The sequence below is a fragment of the Vitis riparia genome, chromosome 5, assembly GCF_004353265.1.
Source record: "Vitis riparia cultivar Riparia Gloire de Montpellier isolate 1030 chromosome 5, EGFV_Vit.rip_1.0, whole genome shotgun sequence".
Taxonomy (NCBI): Eukaryota; Viridiplantae; Streptophyta; class Magnoliopsida; order Vitales; family Vitaceae; genus Vitis; species Vitis riparia.
In genome coordinates, this window is record NC_048435.1 from 10,460,448 (window position 1) to 10,485,587 (window position 25,140).

General features: G+C 36.5%; 2 protein-coding genes across 2 annotated transcripts; one reads left to right on the plus strand and one right to left on the minus strand.

The window, feature by feature from the left end:
• The first annotated feature begins 456 nt into the window (after positions 1 to 456).
• Positions 457 to 2,806, plus strand: LOC117915148 (probable indole-3-pyruvate monooxygenase YUCCA3). Its single transcript, XM_034830724.1, is given in 9 exon segments — positions 457 to 474; positions 1,074 to 1,218; positions 1,221 to 1,537; positions 1,539 to 1,712; positions 1,823 to 1,859; positions 1,862 to 2,056; positions 2,059 to 2,192; positions 2,366 to 2,447; positions 2,450 to 2,806. Coding segments are annotated over 9 exon segments (1,224 nt in total). The 3' UTR covers positions 2,572 to 2,806.
• Positions 2,807 to 5,784: 2,978 nt separating this feature from the next.
• Positions 5,785 to 24,056, minus strand: LOC117914609 (7-hydroxymethyl chlorophyll a reductase, chloroplastic-like). Its single transcript, XM_034830002.1, has 19 exons — positions 23,917 to 24,056; positions 23,687 to 23,789; positions 23,485 to 23,569; positions 21,324 to 21,435; positions 20,868 to 20,952; positions 20,705 to 20,746; positions 20,474 to 20,552; positions 15,975 to 16,026; positions 15,817 to 15,879; positions 14,964 to 15,061; positions 14,240 to 14,275; positions 14,097 to 14,158; positions 8,369 to 8,396; positions 7,400 to 7,479; positions 6,589 to 6,658; positions 6,447 to 6,504; positions 6,291 to 6,355; positions 6,116 to 6,210; positions 5,785 to 6,033 (listed from the first exon to the last, which is right to left on the minus strand). The coding sequence occupies exons 1-19, from the start codon at positions 23,990 to 23,992 to the stop codon at positions 5,943 to 5,945; spliced, it is 1,380 nt and encodes a 459-aa protein (XP_034685893.1). The 5' UTR covers positions 23,993 to 24,056; the 3' UTR covers positions 5,785 to 5,942.
• Between the last annotated feature and the right edge of the window lie 1,084 nt (positions 24,057 to 25,140).

Sequence of the window (25,140 nt, forward strand, 5' to 3'; positions counted from 1 at the left end):
TCACTTAAATTAAAATCCTTCAGTTATAATAAAACAACTGCAAAATTCTCATTGCATTCAAAAAATATTTTGAAGTAGTCATAGAGTTGCATCAAATGAAGCCTGACTAAATGGGCTTATCATAGAAAAATCGGGTTAGGTCGATGATTCATTGATTTTATCATATTTCTAGATTCGACTTTAACATTGACAGGTGCTACCATGAAATACCAAATGAAAGGTACTTAACATTAAAAATCATTAAATGTGTTGTGCTTCACATTCTGTGGTCTTCTTAATGAATTAATTGTTGACTCAGACTTATATGTCACCATAAGTGAAGTATCTGGAAGAAAAAACTGTTTTGGTTTGTCAAATTTCATTCTTTCCTTCTATAATTTTTGACAGAAATATAGAAGGGAAATTGGAATTGCCAAACTGAGAATTGATTTGGTCCTTCACTTGTGCTGTGCTGATATGGCAAGACTTGTACTGGTGATTGGAATGGAGTTGATGGGGTTTCTCGGAAAGGAATTAAGAAAAGAAGGCGCGTGGATGGATGGAATTTTCCCCACAAGGCCCTGATAAATTGATGAACCCCATGGGATGAGATTTGATACCCACTCAATTGCGGTAGACGGGACTCAATTGGGAGAATGAGATTGATTCTCTCAAAGATTCAACCATCATTTATTAGCGCGCATTAATGGGATAAACAAATGAATGCAGCCATGAGCTTATCATTGACCCTCAACATCATTTTCCTAAAAATCCAAAATCACATGCAGTTCTCATGGCCAATATCCCTATTTAAACACCCCCCCATCCCTCTTCCCCCCTCCACACATTGCTTTCAAACAAACTACATTCTATTCTGTGCACTTTTCTCTTTGTCCTATCCAGCTTTCAACTTGCTTCTTCAATTGGAAACAGTGTTCTCATTGTTCTTTCTCCTCCCTAACCTACTATATTGCCTTGGTTGTTGATTCTGTAATACCTTCTACCCTCTTTTGTCATATATCACCTAAGACCCTTTACTTTCTAATGTGTTGCAGTAGTCTTCATATACCAACCATGATACAAAATTTGACCAGCAAGACTATGTTTCTCGGTGCATCTGGGTGAATGGACCTGTAATAGTAGGGGCAGGCCCTTCAGGTCTAGCCATCAGTGCAGGCCTTAAAAAACAGGGTGTTCCATTTGTAGTCCTGGAGAGAGCCAACTGCATTGCCTCCCTATGGAAAACCACACTTATGACCGCCTCAAGCTTCACCTGCCCAAACAATTCTGTCAACTGCCTTACTTCCCATTTCCAGACAACTTCCCAGAATACCCCACCAAAGTCCAGTTCATTGACTATCTTGAATCCTATGCAAAACATTTTGAAATAACCCCAAGATTCAATGAGTCAGTGCAGTCTGCCAAGTATGATGAAACTTGTGGATTATGGCAGGTCAAGACCATTTCAACAAGTGGTTCAAACTGGGGTGAAGTGGAGTACATTTGCAGGTGGCTTGTGGTTGCCACAGGAGAGAATGCAGAGAAGGTGGTTCCAGAATTTTGAAGGGCTGCAGGACTTTGGTGGGAGTGTCATGCATGCTTGTGACTACAAATCTGGCGAGAGTTATCAAGGAAAGCGTGTACTGGTAGTGGGTTGTGGAAATTCTGGCATGGAGGTCTCTCTGGACCTCTGCAACCACAAAGCAATTCCATCAATGGTGGTTCGGAACTCGGTGAGTGAGGATATACTATCCTCTGTCCCATATATGTTGGTCTTCTACCATCAAATTCAGCTCTCTGAGTCTGAGTTTAACTGGTTTTTTCTTTCTGTTTTATTCCACAGGTTCATGTATTACCAAGGGAAGTCCTGGGAAGATCAACCTTGAATTAGCAGTTTTGATGATGAAATGGCTCCCACTTTGGCTCGTTGATAAGATATTGCTAATTATTGCAAGGCTCTTGTTGGGTAATATAGAAAAATATGGTCTAAGAAGGCCATCAATGGGTCCTTTAAAGCTCAAGAACACTCAAGGAAAGACCCCAGTTTTAGATATTGGTGCACTAGAAAGGATTAGATCTGTGAGATCAGGGTGGTCCCCGGAATCAAAAGATTTTCTCGTGGCAGAGTCGAGTTTGTTAATGGCGAAAATCTTGAGATGGATTGTGTTATTCTGGCTACTGGGTATTGCAGCAATGTCCCTTCATGGCTGAAGGTAGGAACTCCTATAGAATTTATTACTTTATAATTTTTCCCTTTTGCATTTATGTGACAGTTATAGGAGTTGAGTCTCTCTTAGATCCTCTCTTCTTTTATTAAGGTAGTTGTAACCTGTATAATTGGGATTGAATAAGGCTAAAATGATGTGAAATGATGTTGTTGATGCAGGATAATGATTTCTTTTCCGAAGATGGATTGCCAAAGACTCCATTCCCAAATGGGTGGAAAGGCAAAGCTGGGCTTTATGCAGTTGGTTCACTAAGAGAGGCCTGTCTGGTGCATCTATGGATGCAGCTAGAGTAGCAGATGACATTGGCAGAATCTGGAAAACAAAGCAGATAAAATGCCTTATGAGATGCTTTTCACATTTCTAATACCATGGGGGGCAGACTCTCAACACTAGTAAAGAGTGTTCATGAGCATTTTTGATTTTTTTTTTTTTTTTTTTTGTGGGGGGGTGACTGATTGATCAAAACTTTGATCGGTTTTGTGTAGAAAAGAATGTAAAAACACAAGAAAGGAACATTTGATACAGCACAGAAAGCAGCCCTCTCCAAAAAGAGTCCCCAGTTTTGAAAAATAATTGGGCATTTTTTGTAAAGAGGAAGATGAGGCTTTTTGTTTTCTAGTTGTCAAAAGGATTTTTGCATGACAGTTCAATAATAGTCCTTATCAAATTCCCAAAAGACTGGTTACTTCTCCCTTTCTTCCTCTCTCCCTCCCTCCACAGTCCAATCTGGTCATCTATCCATCCATCCATCCATCTAGTCATTATACAACAGATGGGCTCTCTCTCCAGAATCTGGTCCACTTACGGCCCACTAAATATGATGGACCCCAACTCCTTTATTCTCCACAACATGGCAATTCTCTTCAATGTGATCCTGACTCTGACCAGTTTTACTTATAATAATAGGTTTCAAGTCTATGTCTCTATGTTGTCTTGCACATGGATAGAGCCACAATAACAAGGGAAAGAATAAATAGATCTGACACTGCAGCCTCTGAAATCTCACATTGGTATGCAAACATTTGAATGGATGAGACTTCTACTGCCCAATGCTTCTGACATGGTTTCCCCCCAACTCCCTCCATCCACAAATTCTTCTCCTCAAGTAAAAAACATGCAACATTTTTTTTTTCAGAGGAAATCCAACACTCCACTCTCCAAAGCCCATTAAACTATTAACTATACAAAGGAAAAGCTCTGACTGCACTTTTTTAACATTTATTTTTCTATCCTATTGTGATCAACTTGAGTTAGGAAACACTATAGAATTCAAGAATATGCAAAATAAGGACAACCCATATGAGTACCCATGCTTTTGATTCAAGCATGCAGAAGGGCCTATTCTACAACTTCTTCACCACCACACACTAAAAAGTCTTTGAAAGAAATGATGATGTGAATGAATCGCAGTCCCTGATTGAGCATATAGCACAAGGTCTGCAGTTTTGTTTCAGCTTGTTTTGAGCAAAGGTTTAGTAGTGTCTGAATTTTGCACTACTTCCAGCTTGCAGCATTGAGAACCACAACTGTACTTGTGTCCTTTTCCATGAAAATTGCTTTGCTTTTTTGTAGCCATGCAACCTTTTACTTGTGAGTACACATGGGTTGGCCACCACCACCAAGACCCTTCACTTCCTCCCCAAAAGCCCATCCCTCTTCCTCCATTGCTGCTTACTTGAGCTGGGGTGGTGTACCCTCCCTTATGCCTTGGTTTTGCAGGCCCCGCGAAGCGACATACCGATGGGGAGGAGGCTATACCAAGTTGATATATACTTGAACATCGCTGTTACCAAGATGCACAAGAACATGGGGTGGCCACCACCTATATTTCTACCAACTTCCTCACTGCCCATTCCTTCTTGTTGTAATAGATTTCTTGCATTCAATCTAGTGCCATTTACTTGGGTTGGACTGTGCCCTTGTACCCTAGTTTTGCAGACCCCACTGTGACATGTTGATCAGGGAGTTATACCAAGTTTATGTACACTTCGACATCACGGTTACCAAGAAATACAAGAACATGGGGTGCCCACCCCTCTACAGCCCTCCTCATTTCCACACTGCCCATTCCTTCTTGTTCTGATCATTTTCTTGCATTTCTATCCTTAACGTTTACTAGGATCCTAATCTTACAGCCTCAAAGACATCATGTCTACTGAGTTTATATATGTATATTTACTTAAAAGAATCAGTGTTACAAACTAGAAAGAGTGGAGACACATGGGGCGGCCACCGGCTGTACCCTCCCCTCAGTTTTTTTTTTTCATCAAAAGCACCATATCTTCTTGTACTAACGAATTTCTTAGGATGAATACACCACTATTTAATTGGTTTGACATATACATGCTATACGCTATCTCAAAAGGACTGAATTGCTTTCATCATCTTATTGAAGTTTGCTGTTGATGGATTTCTTTGCTCGCCCAATCATAGTTAGATCAATGGGGGTTTGTGTAAAAAGTGGTGTGCTACTCCCAAGTTTCTGAGTTGCTCCAAGTTTTATCCACCAATCCCGGTCCATACGGTGGACACACCAAAACTTGATTATAGAAAGTTTGTTTTTTTCTTCTTTTTTTTTCACCGGCTTAGCTTGGGTCAACTCAGGGACGTGGACAGACCTGAGGATGTCAAATGAAATGAGGCTTCCCTTGATAGCCACTCATACAAGCTGAGCTTGTGGTCAGATCTCGCAGCTCATTTCTTACACAAGGTTAATATATATGTACTGGGAATTTGGTATATGGATTATGAATGAAAAAGCCCACTTATGAACAGCTAAATATGGCTCCTTCAACCTCATTCTCTATCTTAAAAATCCAGTCCAAGTGCTTAAGTTTGAAGCTGAATTGCTTGAAAAGAAAATTTTGAGCAACTCCAACACTGGCTTCAATAAGTTTGTGAATGGCTCTACAGGCATAACATCCCAAGGAACTTTGCATGTGATGAAGGATTCAGGAAGCTTTTGTATTAAGTTGTAATTGGTTGGTAAAGGCAAAGAGAGTTGGATTTTAACAGACAAGATTCAGTAAGCTTGTGAACAAGCCCTGGCTCAGCCATATTCACATATTCTAAACTCTTCCAGTTCTAGCATAACTTGGAGCTTCGGTATTGTCCTAATGCTAAGAGTTGATCTAGTAAATATAATATTGGCATCATTGATCCCGGGGATGCATCGCTATTTTAAAGTTGACCCAACTCAACTTATAATCAAATCACCTAACAGCTTTACAAAAATCTAGAAACACACAACAATATCGCCAGTGGCTTCTAATACACCTTTCTTAGTAATTTGCTTGCTGCTTCATCTTTTATACTTTTTCTGCAACTTCCGCCAGTTCATATGAAGCTACTTTGCTCAGATATTTATGATTGGAAAACTGCATTTTTCACCCAGTTAATGAACTAAGTTCTTGGATTTTCAAGAACAAATGTATTCCATGCACCTCTATACCATTTTTTTCAGTTATATGTTTGCTTGTTTCTGTCTATAACCATTCAGATCATGCAGTATATCTAGCCTCTTCCATGGATTATCATCATGCAACACATGCACACATGTACAATATAGACACCAATCTGAAAGGGGAAGAAACGTTGATCTTTACTAAAACTACATTGTCATCACCATAAAGACATGTATAGAATGATTTTTCAGAATAGAGAATGAAGAATGTACTCAAAATTTCACCTACATGAAAGTTCCCTGCTATTGAACATATTCACCAGCTAGAATAACTATTTGTTGGAAAGCATCTTATCTATTTCACCATTCTGGTTATACAAATCCACAAGTTTCTTTGCATATGAGGGCATGTGCCTGTCAGCTCTGCATTTATCAAAATTGCAACTGTCAAAATGCAACTTCAAAGCCCTATGATAGTCAGTATTTGTCACAACTTACAGCATACCTTTGTTTTCCCCACATGCGATTTACATATAGATAGTTCCGGATTGTATGGTAGTCTAGTGAGTAACGAGCAAATTCCAGACCCTTTGGGCCAATCTGAACCAAATGACCAAGTCAAAATGAATTTGTTCTTAATTAATATCATGACCAAGTGCATCATGCATAAGGATCCTCACCAAGTTTAGAATAAATGCTATCAAATTCCCAATAAATTTCGGGGCAGGCTGAGAAGGACCCTTCCCTAAGAGATAGGAAAATTTTCAAAAATTAGGAATAGTTCCAAATCACACACACAAATCACTTTGGAAACTATAAGTGCTTAATAGTCATACCCAACTTTGCATTATCATCTGCCTTGACTGTTTCCATAACAAATGGACGCCGATCTCCCTGAAAAAAGTGTCTTTCAAGTCAAATTTTTTTTTTTCAGAAAAAATTCCTGGCAAACCAACAAGGTAGAGCTGCAGATTTTACACTACTGGTGGTTGGAATAATCTCCAAAAGGTTCTCTACCAGGCTGAGCATTTCTCTTCCTCGTTCATTTCTTCCGTTTCAAGGGGTAAACAAAAGAGAGCAAAATTTTATCTCTTGATGAATAAATAAACTTATTAAGAAAAAGAATGAGGCTGCAACATGCACATACAAAACACACAGCAAATGAAGGAAACTAACTAGTCAAAATCTGCTATCATCTAAGAACTTTATGAAAGAAAATCCAGCTTCAATGCCCCTACAGAGAGTTTTTCAGCAACACAACTCCTGAAATTTACAATGGAACAAAATCTTCAAAGATTTGTATATTTCTCTTTTTAAATGCAGCAAAAGAGGAGATGAGGGACACCTTTCCTACTATCTTTTATTTTCTTACACCCAGCTCCAATAACCAATCAAAAGCTGATTTGAGGTAAAACCCCATGCAGCCAAGTAAAGAGAAGTTGAAGGCCCACAAACTCAAATCCACTTGATAGTAGAGGAATAAATGATATAGTGATTCTGCCTCTTCTTTATACACTATGCACTTAGAAACTAACCGCTTTATTTTAATTAAAAATCCACTGTCAAACATTTTTCTCTCACCATTGTCCATGACAAAAAGCCACTTTAGTGGGGAATCATATAACCTGAATTCAGTCCCAGACAAATTCACAAAATGCATCAAAGGGGTCCTCCAAGAATCAAAATAGCATACAAGAAGCAATAGTTGGACTAATGAAAATAAAGAAAAAAAAAAATATATGAGCTCTAACAAGATAACAGTACAGTTGAAATTGCAGAGTGACATTACCTGACTGTAACATATTGTGGATGTTGTGTCATGCTTACTCCAGGATATTTTGGCACACCCATGTATCCCACCACCAAGTCCTGAAGTTATGCAGGCATACCAAGTAACTTCCCTTAGCAACAAAACATAACAGTACTTTTCCCGTGTATGAGAAAGAAAACAGTTTTCTTTCCTAAACATTACATCATTCTAAGGTACCATTCAACCATTCTTACTAACTGGATGCTGGGGAGAGAGACAGAGTAGAGCAACCCAAACAACTTAGTTTATTTGTGTCTATTGATGCATGGAAAAACCAAGTTTACAAGGATCTTCATGATTAGAAATAAAAGAGCATTAGTATATCAGAATTGCAAAAGTAAATTTCTGTAGCATATTCCAACTTAGTTAGCAACACCTTGTCCAGTTGAGTAATGTTCATTTGGTATTAAATTTGTGTACAGATACTGATCAATTTTTATGTGCCTTTATATGTCAAATTGTGAATGTGCTTCCATGTTTTGTCTCTAACATCATCCAATTCATATACAAATCCCACATTAACATTATGATTCATCAATGTTTATTATTCAAATGATACGATGCCAGAAATGATTCTGTATTGCAAATAAGACAAGAAATAACAAATTTTTGTTCACAATCTATTTCTGAAATTTCACCACACTTAATAAAAAAGCTTTATAAAAAAATTGGCTACTTTAGGGGGGACTTGGTAATACAAAAGCCACTTTGTACTCTACCCACCTCCATTCCATGTACAACATATTGCCCATCAAATTTGTTAATAGAAAAAAATAATAATATGACATTAAAACAAAACTCAACAACCATAAGTGAGGACAAAAACTGAATTTTTATCAGTATAAAATGCAAAGCACAAGAAGGATAATTACACTAAAAATAAATGCTATGTAACTAATGAAGGCTTATTAAGACCTTACAACTGAGTGAGAATAGATAAAAACTCACCGCTAATGCATTTGTGTAGTCAAAACAGCTGTATGACACAACAAAACTTCAACATGTTAGAAAAAGCTTCAATAGGAAAAAACACAAAAATGAATGGATGTAGAAATATTGTATATTAACAAAAAAAGTAAGTTGAAACAACTTGTAAAAACAATTCACAATATGAATAATCATAAGACCAGTAGCACAATAAGACGTAAAGGCAATGATGTACCAGCTCTCTCTCTCTCTCTCTATATATATATATATATATATTGTTTTGATAGATAAAGGAGAATATATTAAGAAGAGGTGCCAAAAGAGTGACTCAAGATTAACCCTAAGCATGAAGGATTTTGATGATTTCATAAGAGATTGCGAATTGATAGATTTACCTTTAAGGAGTGCATCATTTACTTGGTTAAACATGCAAGAAAATCCAATTTGCAAGAGATTAGATCGTTTCCTGTACTCAAATGAGTGGGAACAAGTATTTCCTCAAAGTATTCAAGGAGTACTGCCAAGATGGACATCGGATCATTGGCCGATTGTCTTGGAAACTAATCCATACAAGTGGGGTCCAACGCCGTTCAGGTTTGAGAATATGTGGTTGAAACATCCTAGTTTTAAGGAGAGTTTTGGAAGATGGTGGAGGAGTTTCAAGGAAATGGGTGGGAAGGGCACAAGTTCATGAGGAAATTACAGTTTGTTAAAGCCAAATTGAAAGAGTGGAATAAGGCTTCTTTTGGAGAGCTAAGTAAAAGGAAAAAGATATCTTATCTGATTTAGTTAACTTTGATTCGTTGGAGCAAGAAGGGGGCCTATCCCATGAACTTTTAGCCCAAAGAGTTTTAAGAAAAGGGGAGCTAGAGGAGTTGATTTTGAGGGAAGAAATACATTGGAGACAAAAAGCTAGGTGAAATGGGTAAAAGAAGGGGATTGCAACTCAAAATTTTTTCATAAGGTGGCTAATGGCAGGCGAAATAGGAAATTTATTAAGGAGTTGGAGAATGAAAATGGCCTAATGATGAATGATTCAGAGAGCATAAAAGAGGAGATTTTAAAGTATTTTGAAAAGCTCTATGCGAGTCCTCCTAGAGAGCCTTGGAGAGTGGAAGGCTTAGATTGGTCCCCTATATCTGGAGAGAGTGCGCTTAGGTTGGAATCCCCCTTTACTGAAGAAGAGATTTTTAAGGCTATTTTTCAGATGGACGGGGATAAGGCTCCGGGGCCGGATGGATTTACCATTGTAGTGTTTCAAGATTGTTGGGAAGTGATAAAGGAGGATCTAGTGAAAGTGTTTGCAGAATTTCATAGGAGCGGAATTATTAATCAAAGCACCAATGCTTCCTTTATAGTTCTGTTACCTAAAAAAAGCATGTCAAGGAGAATCTCAGACTTTAGACCTATTAGCTTGATCACTAGTCTATACAAGATAATAGCCAAGGTGTTAGCAAGGCGCATAAGAGGGGTACTTCACGAGACCATCCATTCTACTCAAGGAGCCTTTGTTCAAGGGAGACAAATTTTGGATGCAGTTCTCATAGCCAATGAGAAAAGAAGATCAGGGGAGGAAGGAGTTGTATTCAAAATTGACTTTGAAAAGGCCTATGATCATGTGAGTTGGGATTTTTTGGATCATGTGTTGGAGATGAAAGGGTTTGGTCTTAGATGGAGGAAATGGATGAGAGGCTGCTTGTCCTCGGTTTCTTTTGCAGTCTTAGTGAATGGTAATGCGAAAGGGTGGGTTAAGGCATCTAGAGGTTTAAGACAAGGAGACCCTTTATCACCGTTCTTGTTCACCATAGTGGCAGATGTATTGAGTAGGATGTTATTGAAAGCTGAGGAGAGAAACGTCTTGGAGGGTTTCAGGGTGGGTAGGAACAAAACAAGGGTTTCCCACTTACAATTTGCAGATGATACCATTTTCTTTTCCAGCTCTCGGGAGGAGGATATGATGACCCTTAAGAATGTCCTGCTAGTGATTGGGCATATTTCCGGTTTGAAAGTTAATCTTGACAAAAGCAATATCTATGGTATTAATCTTGAGCAGAATCACCTTTTTAGGTTGGCCGAGATGCTTAACTGCAAGGCTTCTGGGTGGCCTATACTTTACCTGGGTCTTCCTCTGGGAGGGAATCCTAAGGCGTGTGGCTTTTGGGATCCTGTGATTGAGAGGATATCAAGGAGATTAGATGGGTGGCAAAAGGCATATTTATCTTTTGGAGGCAGAATAACCCTCATTCAATCTTGTCTCACCCATATGCCATGTTACTTTCTTTCCTTGTTTAAGATTCCCGCCTCTGTGGCAGCAAAAATTGAGAGAATGCAAAGAGATTTTTTATGGTCAGGCGTAGGGGAAGGCAAAAGAGACCATTTGGTTAATTGGGACGGAGTGTGTAAGCCGAAATCAAGAGGGGGATTGGGTTTTGGAAAGATATCTATAAGGAATGTCGCTCTTTTAGGGAAGTGGTTGTGGAGATATCCTAGGGAGGATTCAGCTCTGTGGCATCAAGTTATTTTAAGCATTTATGGATCACACTCCAATGGCTGGGATGTTAACAACATAGTTAGATGGTCTCATCGTTGTCCTTGGAAGGCCATTGCACTAGTCTACCAAGAGTTTTCCAAGTTTACTCGGTTTGTGGTAGGTAATGGAGATAGAATTCGGTTCTAGGATGACTTGTGGTGGGGGGAACAACCTTTGGGAGTCCAATATCCAAGATTACTTAGCGTAGTCACGGATAAAAATGCTCTTATTTCATCAATTCTTGGATATACCCGCCCATTCTCTTGGAATTTCAATTTTCGCCGAAATCTTTCTGATTCTGAGATAAATGATTTAGAGGGCCTTATGCGGTCTTTTGATCGTCTTCACATATCACCTTCCGTTCCAGATAAGAGATCCTGGTCCTTATCTCCTTCAGGTCTCTTCACAGTCAAATCTTTCTTTCTGGCCTTATCCCAATATTCTGAGTCGCCTCCAGTTTTCCCTACCAAGATTGTCTGGAATGCTCAAGTCCCTTTCAAAGTCAAGTCCTTTGTCTGGTTGGTGGCTCACAAGAAGGTTAATACTAATGACTTGCTACAATTGAGAAGACCCTACAAAGCACTTAGCCCTGACATATGTAAGTTGTGTATGAAGAATGGAGAAACAGTAGATCACCTTTTCCTTCATTGCTCTTTGACGATGGGGTTGTGGCACAGATTATTCCAATCAGCAAAGATGGATTGGGTTTCCCCAAGGAGCATCTCTGACATGTTATCTAGTAATTTTAATGGTTTTGGATCTTCCAAGAGAGGGATTGTCTTATGGCAAAACGCGTGCATCGCGTTAATGTGGGTGGTGTGGCGGGAAAGAAATGCAAGGATTTTTTAGGACAAAGCAAGGAATGCCGAGTATCTTTGGGATTCTATTTGTTTTCTTACTTCTTTTTGGGCTTTTTGTTCTAAGGTTGTTAAGGGATTCCTCTTAACATATTACAACTTGATTGGTTAGCGGCGTGTAACTAGAGTGTCTACTTTTCTCTTTTTGTACTTTCTTATATTTGATTCTTGTAGTCTTGTTTCTCTTTGTTGGGAGGATTCCTCATCCTTCTATTTGTACCTTCTTTTTATCAATATATTCCTTTGTCGTTTCCTATCAAAAAAAAAAAAAAGAGTGACTCAAGGTATACAGGACCTATACACCCACTGTCAAAAAGGCTCCTCTCTCTCTCTCTCTCTCTCTCTCTCTCTCTCTCTCTCTATATATATATATATATATATATATATATATATATATGTATATACACACACCCAAATATGCACAAATATCAGCTTGGCCAAATTTGCACTAGTTAAGCATCTAGACATGCCAAGGTGCCAAGATTCTGTTAATTCTTTTACCTGGGACTGTAAGGGAGCATCTATAGTGTTTGATTGGGCATTTTCTCAGATTAAGCAACTAGGATTCACTTTTCCACCCCGTGATCAGTGGTCATCCACAGTTTCACATGTAATTAGAATACGACATGACACATTAACAACCCTTATTTAGGATTTGTTATATCATTGATAAGGTCATAATTTGTATAAAGATGGGTTAGAAATGTAGGAAACGATAACTAAGTATTCCAAAAAATTCCTAAATTAAGGATGAGAGTTTCTATCATGTTATTCCATGTCTCATGAAAACTGTAAGGGCATCATGTCTTATCCCATCATAGCTAGTTGATCTGATATGTGATTGCCTTTTAAGAGATAATATCACAGGCACAGGCTGTGCAAACCACCTCATATTATCTCCTTAGAACCAGCCATATCATTGTTCTTGGCCTAGTGCCAATCCTTTCAAAAACCAATACTGTCTCTAAAGCCCATAACTAAATTCATTCTATTTCTAATTCATTACTGCATTTAGATTATGAATCAAAAAATAATTTTCATGGAAATCAAAACTCACTCATGTGAGGATCTTGAGAATCAACTCCATTCTCATTCTCATTTTCATTTACATTCCTTTGTATTAAACACACCCTAAAGTAAATGACTTTCTTGGTCAATCTCCCCAATACATAATTGACCTTTTTTTATATCAGATAATTGACCTAATTTTTCAGTGCTCATGCTTTGCTTTACACCTTGGGGTTATTAGCCTTAATCACTCTTTCCCATAGATTCACAATGACTCATAAGGTTTATAACAGCTGCTAGATGCGGCTTATGCATGTGTGCGTAGGTGCAAGAGAGAGGCAGAGAGAGACCAGAAGCTCTTTCCTTTTCAGATTAAGTCTACTGGCCATTTTCATCTTGTTCAACAACTTACTCAGAGATACGGCATTATTACCCCACCCTTCAAAACAAGCAAAAAGGAGCCATGCTCCAGACTTCTCCCAGTCTTTTATCCATACCATTCCCCTTCCAAACCAAAAGGTACTCTTTCATAGAATCTGGTAACATCCATTACAACTCAAAAATTGTTAGCAAATGTCCCACAACTTTCTAGCTCTATCACAATGAATAAGGATGTTATTTGCTGATTCCTCATTGACAAAGACTGAATTTGTTGATCATCAACCATCCTCTCCTCATAAGGATTAATGGCTAGGATCCTTCCCACACAGCTTCCCAGGCTAAAAAACAAGCCAAAAAAAAAAAAAAAAATGCTTCCTTTCTATGCACTTCAACATCATCATCCTTTTCCAAAACATTGAGCATCAAATGCATTTAACATGACCAATTGGTATTTTCTGACCATGATAACATTATTAATCAACCAAAACTTTCAGAAGAGATGATATCACTAGCAAGGTTCATTGCAATTCATCTCCATTGTCTACCAGTGATATTTCAGCAACAAGTCAATTTCTTTGCTTCATTGGGATAGGAGAATTACATATCAGATTTTTAGAGCATTAATTGTGGATGGTTAGGATTTCATATGGCTGTTTTGTCTAGCAGTTTTTTGTTTTTTCTTTCTTTTCTTATTGCCCTTTTTACACTTCTTGTGTACATAGGGGCAACCCTTTTTGTTAGGCACTGGTTAATATATTCACTATTTGCCTACCAAAAATAAATCTCTTGCCAAGAGAGAAGCATGATGAAAAGATAGATAAATAATGTTCACAAAAAAATAGCATTCCTTCTCAATCAATTTTTTTCCTTTTAATCCTCAAATGATCAAGGCTTTTGTTATTTGTAGCATCACATTCTCGTTAAATATTTGAAAGAATGCTAAATGGTACCGAAAAAAATAAAAACACATTACCTATAGCAGGATGGTGCAATAACATCAACTAACTCATTTGCTGGTAGACAGAAATAGGGAACCTGCTTTAGTTAAAATATAAAATTGGATGAAGCAACATGCTTGCAATATAAAAACAATTGAATAGTATATCACCAAGTTACCTCTTCAATATGTCCATCCAAATGCTTCAAGTGGACCTATCAAAGTATAATAAAAATAGAAACCATCAGATTGTCAGAATTTTCTTAACTGAGTTAGGCAGAACCCAAATAATACCAGAAGGAAAGGAAATAAAAAGGAGCATAAGATCTGCACTCTCCCTGAATGAATAAGAACTAAATTTTTTTGTTTACATAAGCAACTCAAATTAACCAAACCAAACACCTCCCCACACCACTCTCCCCTCTCTAGTAAGAATCTTCTTCACCATTGTTTCTCAGACGTAGAGATAAACTTTAGGAGTAATTGACATCCACACTTTATCAGAAAGGATACTCTGTCCTTGCATATAGTGATTTACAGGAAATGACAGAAAAACAATCATTTTCAGAAATCTTTCAAAACCAAGTTATTTTCCTTCCCATCAAGACCACAGATTAAATGAACTGAAAAAGTCCGCCACCTACAGCTCTCAATCATAAGGACTCCTCATAAACCTTGGGTTCCAACCACCCCATTCCAGCGCAGTAAGCCAGTAATTAACCACCCTGACATTTTTATTAAAAGTGATCATGAACAAGCCCAGGAATCGACCTTCTAGAGCAATCTTATTGTACAATACATCAAACCAGAAAAAGCATTACCTACTAAGTAGATCCATAGTTCTCTATATGATTCAGCACTAAATATATTGAAAACACATAGAAAGCATTGTTCAGTCCAAACCTTGTAATCTTGCATAAACTCATAATGAAGAACTGTTTCTGGTTCACTGCTTGCTGCATTTAAAAACTTATCTAGGCCTTCTCGAGTTCCATTATCCACTGTCAACCAAAAAAAGGAAAAAAAAAAAATTAGTTCTGATGCCAATTATTTGTCAAATATTTCCAGTAGCTTGCATAGACTAAAATAAACTACATATGCACATCCCTCTGTCTATTGTTTATATACTTAACGCAGATTGAAACTGCATCAATTTGTACACACATATGCAACTTGAGTAGGGTTAAGGTCATGGAATAATGTGGTGCAGTTAGAGGTCAAATACTAAACTTGCTTGACCAGTTAAATCAAAAGGTGAATGGTCAAGCAAGTTTTTTCATTTTGCCTCTAACTTCACATGATATTCCAAGTTCAACTCAACTTGCATATGTGGGCACAAATTTGAGTCGGGGTTCAAACATGGAACATTTGCACATAATTTCACATACTAAGAGTCCGTTTGGCATTATTTTTAAAAAGCACTTCGAACCTAAAAAGTGTTTTTGAAGAAAAGTTAGGCATTTGTCAAAACTTAGAAAACACATTTAAAAAATTGAAAAATCACTTATGGTGCTTTGTGGAGAAATACTTAATAGGTGATTCTCCCAAAAAAACTTCTAGAGAAAAAATGTTTCCATTGCAAGTACTTCAAAGAGAAACATTGTCAAATGCACTCGAAATTAGCAACTAACTGAAGTGTATTGCAAACATGAGCAAATGTCAATCCTTATATCCATGTCTTCCATGTGGCCTTTAGTAGTAAGCAACATGTTTCAAGATAAAACAATAATGAACTGAATATATAACTTCTAATTACCACAATTAGTGCCCAGGACATAAAGCTTGTCCAAATTCAAATGTTGCTCCACAGATCTTAATGCTGCAGTTTAAGAAATCACTCTGCATTAAAATAGTACAAGTCACAACAATAAAAAGATTTGTGTGGAAAATGCCAGATCATAAGATAAACCATACCTTGCACTTGGCAACCCACACCACAGAAAAGAAGACGTTTCACACCAGCTGCCTGTCAGATAAAAGAAAATGAAAAAAAAAGGCCTAATGGAAAACAAAATTTTACTAATTATAATTGCATAGTTCACAGACTAAGAGGAAGGGCAAGAAGTCCTTCTACAGGAAAAGTAAAAAAAAAAAAAAAGCACAGCCCAAGAGAGCACCCACACCAAAATTGGGTGAGGGGGCAGGGAACAGAGGTATTGTAGCATGGAGAGGGCATCAGATAGTAGTACCCTAGAAAAGCTTCAACAGATTCAGCTTCTCCCTTAGCAAACAATTCAAGCTTCTGATCTGTTCATCCAGGCCTCCAAATACCAGAGACATTCAAGACCCTGGCTTCTGATTCCCAAACCCCCTTGTATGTGCGTGTGTGTGTGTTTTCTTTTTCAATGGAGTGGCGGTTGAGTCAATCTTAATGCATATGCACAATTGGACACATGCATATAGAATCTTAATCACCTTTAACAATTTATTTTTTAAAATTTTCCACAACTCTTAGGAGTTGCCAATTGTTGCATTATATAGCAATTTAGGCTTCATCCTATTGGCCTCCTACGGATTTCCAAGTATTCCTCCCATTCTATATGATATGAGTTCTTGGTTATAAAAAGGAAAAACATGTTAGAGCGTAAATCTCTATCTTCCACAGCTGATCTGTAATAAGCTCTTGCTTATACCCACTACTTGAAGTTAGCTCGTTCAGTGACCTATCAAAAGGTTTCTCCTTCCTCTGTCACTAGTCAGTTAAAATCCAATCAAGGACCAAAAGAATGTTCCAGGAAGTTTTGCATTGATCAAACCCTTTTGCACTAAGGTTTGTTTGAAAGCATGGAATTGGTTGTAGGACATCCTTTCCCCAGCACAACGATTTTTTCTTGAGCGCTTATTTGATTTTTGTTAGCCTAATACACATTATGGTTAACCAAAGGTCTTGAGTTCAAGTCTCTCCCACTGCCCCTTAAGCTTTTAAGAAACTTGGTACCTTAACAATTATTTGTACATAATTATCTGTTTTTGTTTTTTTTTTTTTTTTGATGAGAAACAACAATGTCAAATTAAGTATCAAGAGGTACAAAAAAGGATGAGGAATCCTCCAAAGAAAACTAAACATAAGATGTGTAGGAACCTCCAAAGTACTAAGTAAACCTATACAATTATGAAGTACCACAACCCATATGGGAATGTACAAATAGCAATCACTCCTTGCTAGCTCACACCTTTGGAACTGCACACTAAAATCCAATCAAGTAGAATCACATTATGGAGAATGCCTTAAAAGTTGTGGTACAAGAGACCTAAAAGGAGGCAAAGAAATGAATGATATCCCAAAGATCCTTTGAAGTCCTCGCCTTGTCCTTGAAGATCCAAGTGTGTTTTTTTTCCCACCACACAACCCATATCAAAGCAAGACAAGCAGTTTGCCACAAAACCTTGCCTCTAGTGGAGCTTTCCAACTCCTTATATGAGATGGTCATCATGTCACATATACTCCTAGAGGAACCCAGTCCAAATTAGTCAATTTAAATAATCTATGCTATAAACCCAAAGTCAAAGGACAATGTAAGAAAAAATGTTCTACTGTTTCACCACTCTCCATACACAACAAGCAAACATCAGAACTGCAAGCTTTTTAGGATCTTATCAACTGTAGCATGTCATTGGTGTTGACCTTATTATATGTCACTAACTAAGTAAAGGACTTGACATCAAATGGGACTTGGGATTTTCAAACAAAATTAGTAGGGAAGAATGGAACTAGATCAACATGATTAGACAAGACTAAAAAGAACGACTTTACTGTAAATGAACTTGAAGAAGATAAGGACCAAGATCTTGCATTTGAAACAGATAAAGATAAATGCAAACAAGAGAGGACATTTATATATCATTATCTCCTCCTCTGTAATCAATGTTCCATTTCTAAAAGACTATTTCTAACACCCTAGGCCCTCAACCCACAACATAGAAAATCTCTTTGAACAATGGCAAGCAACATTAAAAAATGATTTTCATAGGCATGCTAATTAAAGTGATCCTACACCCTTGAGAAATGCAATTCCCTTTTTAATCAATTAAATGATTATCTGCCTTATCCATAATAAATTATCCATGAGAAGGTTCCCTCACTAATGAAGGCCCATGTACGTAATTGCTTAAGAACCTAGAGAAATATGATATGATACCTAGAAATTGGAAGGTCCTATTATTCTCAAGTTAATCCATGGCTAGAATGATTTGCAGAAGTAAACTTTCAACACAAAGAATCCCAAGAGGATAATTAAAACTGTGAGAGTCATAATATTCTACTAAGAGAGGATATAGTATCATTACCAAACCAGAGATGTGATAGCCAAAAGCTCTATCCGACACACCACCATGAAATCTTTAATAAACACTAAGCTCTCATGGGAAAAAAAATGACAGAAAAACAAAATAAATGTATTAACAACGTTTAACAAAAGCACATCAAAGCACATAGATTGTAAACAAAGGAAGCTAAGAAAGTAACACAAAAAAGAAAGGGCAATAAAAACAAAAGCTCCTTCATGAAGATCCTAACCAATCTATAAGATTTAACATAGTTATGGAACCCCCATCTATGATCATCCAAATCCATCACAAAAGATTACAAATAAATGTAAATTTTAGCACATGATCGATTATTTCTTTGCTTTCAAATGATCTTTGGTTCCTCTCCTTCCATAATGTACAAAACACACATAGTAGGACAAGCCTTTGGATCTTCCATTTTTTACCCATAAAAGAATCATGCTACCTTAAAAGGGTTTCTCTTACCAAACTTGACATCACCCACACAACCTCAAAAAAGTAAAACACCAAATTCCATAACACCTTAGCATTGGGATAATGTAGAAGAATGTGATATATTGACTCTTCATCTTCCTTATAGAGAAAAAATCAGTTTACCAAAGACCATCATCTCCTTTGCAATCAAGCCAAAGTCAAAACCCTTCCCTAAGAAACTTCCCATGCAAGAAAATCTATTTTCATTAGAACCATCCAATTCCAAATACTAAGGAAAGCTTCCGCTCTTTCCCACCCTAGAAAAGTGTAAGAGGATTTGACTGAAAATTTACCTTTCTTTGCCTCCATCCTTTCCAACCTATCCTCTCCATCCCTTCTCACAGTCTTACCTTGAAGTCTTATGAGGAAGGCTTAGCCTTTTCCATCTTCTAATCATTCAAATGCATAGAAAAAGCAAGGGTTCCAGTACCTTTCCTCGCCTTGTTGATCCCATACACCCGCCAGCCAAGCATCCTCTGTCAAAGTTATAAAATACAAAGAGGGAAAAGACTCTTAAAGTAGAATCACTACCCCATCAATCTTTATAAAACTTCATCCTTCTACCATTGCTCATGTTGAATGAGGCTTTGTTGTTAACATTCTTCCAAACTCTCTTGATAGCATTCCACAACCTGATAGCAAAACCAACCCTACATTCCCAAGAATGCCAACACCCCTCCTCCCTGTACTTCCTAGAAATAATCTGCTTCCAAAGGGACTTGATTCTCTAAGGCAAACCTCCAAATCCACTTGCCCAAGAGTGCCTTGTTAGGGGTTGATAACTTTTTAATAGTAAGGCCTCCAAGGGTGGTTTTTTCTCTAATGAACAAGAGCCACAAAAAGTCTTTTTGAATCATCTCAATCCTTGTACTCACCTTCTTAGGCAAGAGAAATAGAGACATATGGTAAATGAGCAAGTATGACACAATGCTCTTCATAATAGTAAGTATCCCACCCTTAGAAAGATATTATCTTTTTCACATGCCCATCCTTTTGTGAACTCTCTCTTCCACCATATGCTAACCAACCCTCAATTTATGGTGCGCTTCTAGAGATAGACCCAATCACATGACAAAGATTTATAGCAGGCTTCTATAAGTACACCCTAAGCTCCTGTGGCAAATGTCTTTCAAAGTCACAAAAGAAGTCCAGAAGCCCCAATCAAACAACAAGCACCCAAAAATGGTGGGTAACAACAAACCCTTATTCAATAGTCATCCATCTCCTCCATGCCCTGTGGCTTGACCAAAACCTTTCTTCTCAAAGATATAGTTAAGAAAACAGCAGCCAGAATGGTCATTAGCTTTCTCAGAATCATTTTCAGCAGAACTTCTTGTCTCTCAACCCTTACTCATATATATCCATTTCAAGCAAGGATGGCATCCCTTATCCCTCACTAGTATTTGTTTTGTGTAAGTAATTATGCAGGTACCTGGACACCTTGGGGAGCCCTCAATTGCATCATCTTTTTTTTATCCTTTAACTTCAAGTAAGGCAATTTAAGCAATGTGCTCAACTAAAGCTTCAAGAATAGCAATGTAAGCACATGGCAGAGTGAAACAATTACAGAAAAAAAAATGGAAATGACAACAACAACAAAAGTAAAAAATAAAGGCATCTAACTATAATTAATAAAAGAAGATGAAAAACACCTCAACTAAGGCGAGGGTATTCAGATTAGGAGACAATGTTGGTTTAACGCCTTTAGCTGCTAGAACCTCATCTGGCGTCCTATTCAAGGAAGGAAAAGAAAGGGACAAGATACAATAACCAGAGCTAACAAGATAAATAAACAACCAAAAGAAAGTCTCTAAATTGAAATATTGAAACTTGATGAATGTCAAGAGTGATTCAGATCAAATAAAGAAATCCTAAGAGCAAACCTGGCTAAGACAGGTCTTGGAGAGAGTCTGTCTTCTGGATCACTGTCAGTTAAATAACAAGACCAGAAATGTTCCAAATTAAACAACAGTTGCAAATTGGTTTAGATGATGAATAAACAGCTGGTTTGATCTATTATTCACCAAAATAACTTCCCACCACTACCTCTGTACACAAATGACAGCTTCTACCATGCCAGCTTTCAGCATTTCAATTGCAATTGTTGTCACTATCCCTGTCCACTGGGCTCCTGCCATTGTATAAAGTTGAGCAGCACAAGAACATTAAACCATTTATCTTATTTGACCTCAAAATCTAGATGACAATTATACATGTCAGAAAATCATACATGAAAATCATTCACCAGTATAAATGTGATTAAAAGGTCTCAAACAAGTGGCTAAGCATAAAAGAGAAAATACAAAGAAAAAGTCTCAAACAAGCTGGCCAAGCATGAAATATAAAACCTAAAAAAGGAAAAGCAAATGAAGGGATGAAATCCTGCAGTTAATTGTAAATCATGAATTAACAACACCTACCATCAATGGGGTTAGTTTTATGAGCATACAGAGTCTACTAATAGACCCCAAAATATAAAAATTACAAATTAGCCAGACATACCTTCAACAGGCTCAGTTTTACGAGCATATAATAGTTGCTCATACACCCCTAAATATGTTTCATCCAAGGAATACGCTTTTCTCCCTCTGCCATGGACTACAGGTTCCAGACTCTGATAAAAAGAAAATGCAGAAAAAATAAATGAATAACCACAAGGAAAAGAGGATACAGTGCATTATATGAATAGGATCCTGCAAGACATGGAAGTGAAGTCTACTATAATCAAGCATATCAGAACAATATCATAGGTTCAATGAATTAACAATCAAGGTTTGATGATTCTGGTTTAGGAAGTTAGCATGGTGATTATCATGATACTTGATTTCATCAAATGAAAGAGAACAATTTCATCATCCAAGTGTTGTTCCATTCATATGAAGTTGACTACAAGTGTACAACAATCCCATCACATCCAAGGGGACATCCTTCACTAATGGATGATACATCCAGTAGAAAAAGGATAGTAAGGGCCTGTTTGGTAACATTCAAAAACAATTATCAAAAATCAGGTTTGGATAATAGTTCTTAAAAATAGTTCAAAGTCGTTTTCAAGAACAAAATTCTATTATAAAACTCGAATATGAAAAACAGTTTTCTCAGCCTATTTTCCATGAAGGCACTTTGAACTTATGTAAGATGTTGTTGGCCTATTCTTTGTCTTTCCAATTGTTTCTCAAAACAGTCAGAAAAAATAATTGAAAATCCCTCAAATTTGTTAGAAGAAATCATCCATTTTTTAAAGCAAATTCCCAAAAACAATTTGTTAAAAATGTTTTTGAGGTTGGAAAATTGTTTTTCTATTCTTTTGAAAAAAATAAAAATAAAATAGCATTTAAGAATAGTTTCCAAACATGCCCCTAAATTTCCTATGCAAGTGGCCATAAGAATGTTAAACAAGGATATTCATAAGTCATCATTTGTGAATATGGTAAGAGGAAAATGGTAAAATGATTTAAAAGGCCATAAACTTCTAATTATATATATGGATTAGAGTGAAATATATAGAATATGATAATCAAAGAGATGACATGACCCACAAAGCTATCACACCAAGCGTACACTTAGCCCTAGAGTCTAACATTTTCCAGAATGGAACTTATGAACATTTGGTCCAATACCAATCATAACGCCTGTTTCAATAATGCAATCAAGAAGAAAATTAAGGTAACATTGGGACAATGAATAACCTTTCAAACTGAATGTTCTGTTTAAATAAACTCATTTTGACTGTGTTCAAGGTATTTGAAATGAGTCCACCATTTTACATAATGCTTTCTATGATTCCACACCCTATAATGTGGATGATCATAGTTGACATTTCAAGAAAATACAAAATTTTCTTTATTTTGTATATGATCTCAGGAACACAAGTCCATGATTACTAGCCATACCCCTAAAATTAAAAGAGAACAAAGGAGGAAACCAAAAATCGTACACCGAAGGGAGGTTCATTAACTGACAGAATGGAACTGCTCCAGGGGTCTATGGCTCCTCATTCTAAACCCAAGCCCATGAGATCAAAGCACTCTTGGTATGTTTCATGATTGCTCCAAATTCTTTTTGCAATTAGTCCATTTTATTTTGTAATGACTCCATACTAGAGGACACTTTGTTCCCTCAAATGCTATGAGAAACAGAATAGAACAATTTCTCCTACAAAACCTAAAAGACTCCTAAAAGAATAAAATAGGATTAAAAAAAAAAAAACCATGATGGAAAATTCAAATTATACCATAATGTATCAATAAAATTAATCTTGACACAGATATTAAGGCTCCAAAGGAAAAAAAAACAGTTCAAAAAAAAAACGGGAGCAATACAACCTTTGCTGCCATGTGAGATAGAGTTCAATTTGACTCTTTTTTCATAGAGCATGACCCTACAGAAACTATAGCTTCAAAATAAAAAAGTAAGTTAGCAAAAACTGATCAGTATATAGAGCAGTTTGATAGTTCCCTTGCCTCCGGTCAAGTTGATTATTCCACACATGGTGACTATTAATAATGCAAAAAGGGAAATTCCAATTAACATCCTAAATGAACAGTGTTCATATGGGCAATTACCATGAATCAGACCATTACTTTTTTCCACTATGGACAAGATAATCATGAAGAAAATTTCAGAATTTGAGAGTGAAAATTCAGAGGAAACAAGGACTTACTTCAATTTTAGACATGCCATCCCCTAAGAAAGCACAAGCATTCTTGACATGAGCAATGTAATATGTATCACACAAACCGCAGCGACTAGCAGGAAATGAAAAAAAAAAAAAGATCAGGAATATACCCCATAATCAATAAAAAGAATAAATAAAATAAAATAAAATAAAGAAAATCAGAAATTAAATAGCAAGAAAAATTAACCTGCAGTGGTCCTTAGCTGGGTAGGTGCCCCCAGGAGGAATGGGTCTGGACCTCTGCCTCCAGTCATCTCTTAGCTTCACTGACTTTGGGTTGGAGTTTACATCTGTGATTGTGAAACCAACAACTCAACTACACCCTAATACTGCTTTTACATACGTAAATGTAAATATATAGTGTATGGAAAGAGAGAAAGGCAGAGAAAGAGAGAAAGTAAGAGTTTCAGAAAGTACCTTTGGAAGAGGAAGAGGAAGAGGAAGAAGAAGAAACAACAGAGAGTGGAAGGATTGAGGCGGAGACACAAGCCATGGAAGCAGAGAGCTTGGACTTCCCACGATGGTTGTCAACCACACGCTCACCCACCACACATGTATCAATGAATCCATGTCCAACCAAAACACTTTTTTTTTGGGAGAATTGTGTTTACACCCTAGTTGGTTGGATAATTGAGGTCCTCCTATCATCCATAATTAAATTCAAAACTCAATAAAAGAATAGAAATTGAAATAAAGGATGTTATCTTTAAAAAATCTCTAAATACCCTTGACTATTAAATGAAAAAGCTATCAGTCACACTTACCTTTCTCTTTTCTTTCTTTGAGTTTTTCACTATTCTTTCACTTATTTATTAATGGGATCAAGTTAAATGATTTACCAATTATTTTTCTCCAAAAAATTGAACATGAAAGATAAATAGTTAAAAATTATTATTATCAAATGCATTTTTGAAGTAAATAATTTTTAAATACCTTATCAAATATTATTCTTTTTTTCAAACTTACATAATATATAATAAATATTATTATTTATTTCAAACTTACATTATTTCTTATATATATTAAACAGTTTTTAAACATCTCATAAAATATTGGTATTCTTTATTTGTTCTAACTTGCAAATTAGACATCATTAAATTTTTTTTTTCAAACTTATAAAATATATAATAAATATTTTTTAAATACCTTAGCAAATATATATATATATATATATATATATATATTATTTTCTTGCTTACAAAATAATAAATATGTTGTATATTATTTCTCATTGGTCTTAATGGCATAGTTTGGTAAAAAAAAAAAAAAAACTAACGATAATCGTTCTAATGTCAAACTCAAGTTGATTAAAAATCATGCAAAACCTATTAGGAGTCTTGTACACCCTTGTACACTTGACACATTTCCCCTGTACAATTAGTGTAATATTATACAGTGGTGCAAATTTCATTTCACTCCTAAGTTATGTGTCCATGTAGGTGTGTTAAGCATGTTTTTAATTATTTGGTTGAGAAAATTGTGGATGACTTATGGTCAAAAAAATTTCCCCCAACATCATTATTGGGGAAAACATTAGAATTTTCATATGAGAATTAAATAAAGTGTATGACATGGGTATACAGTTTTTGGGTGACAAGGAAAATAAAAGAGTAATTCATAATCAATTGAAATTTTTCACAA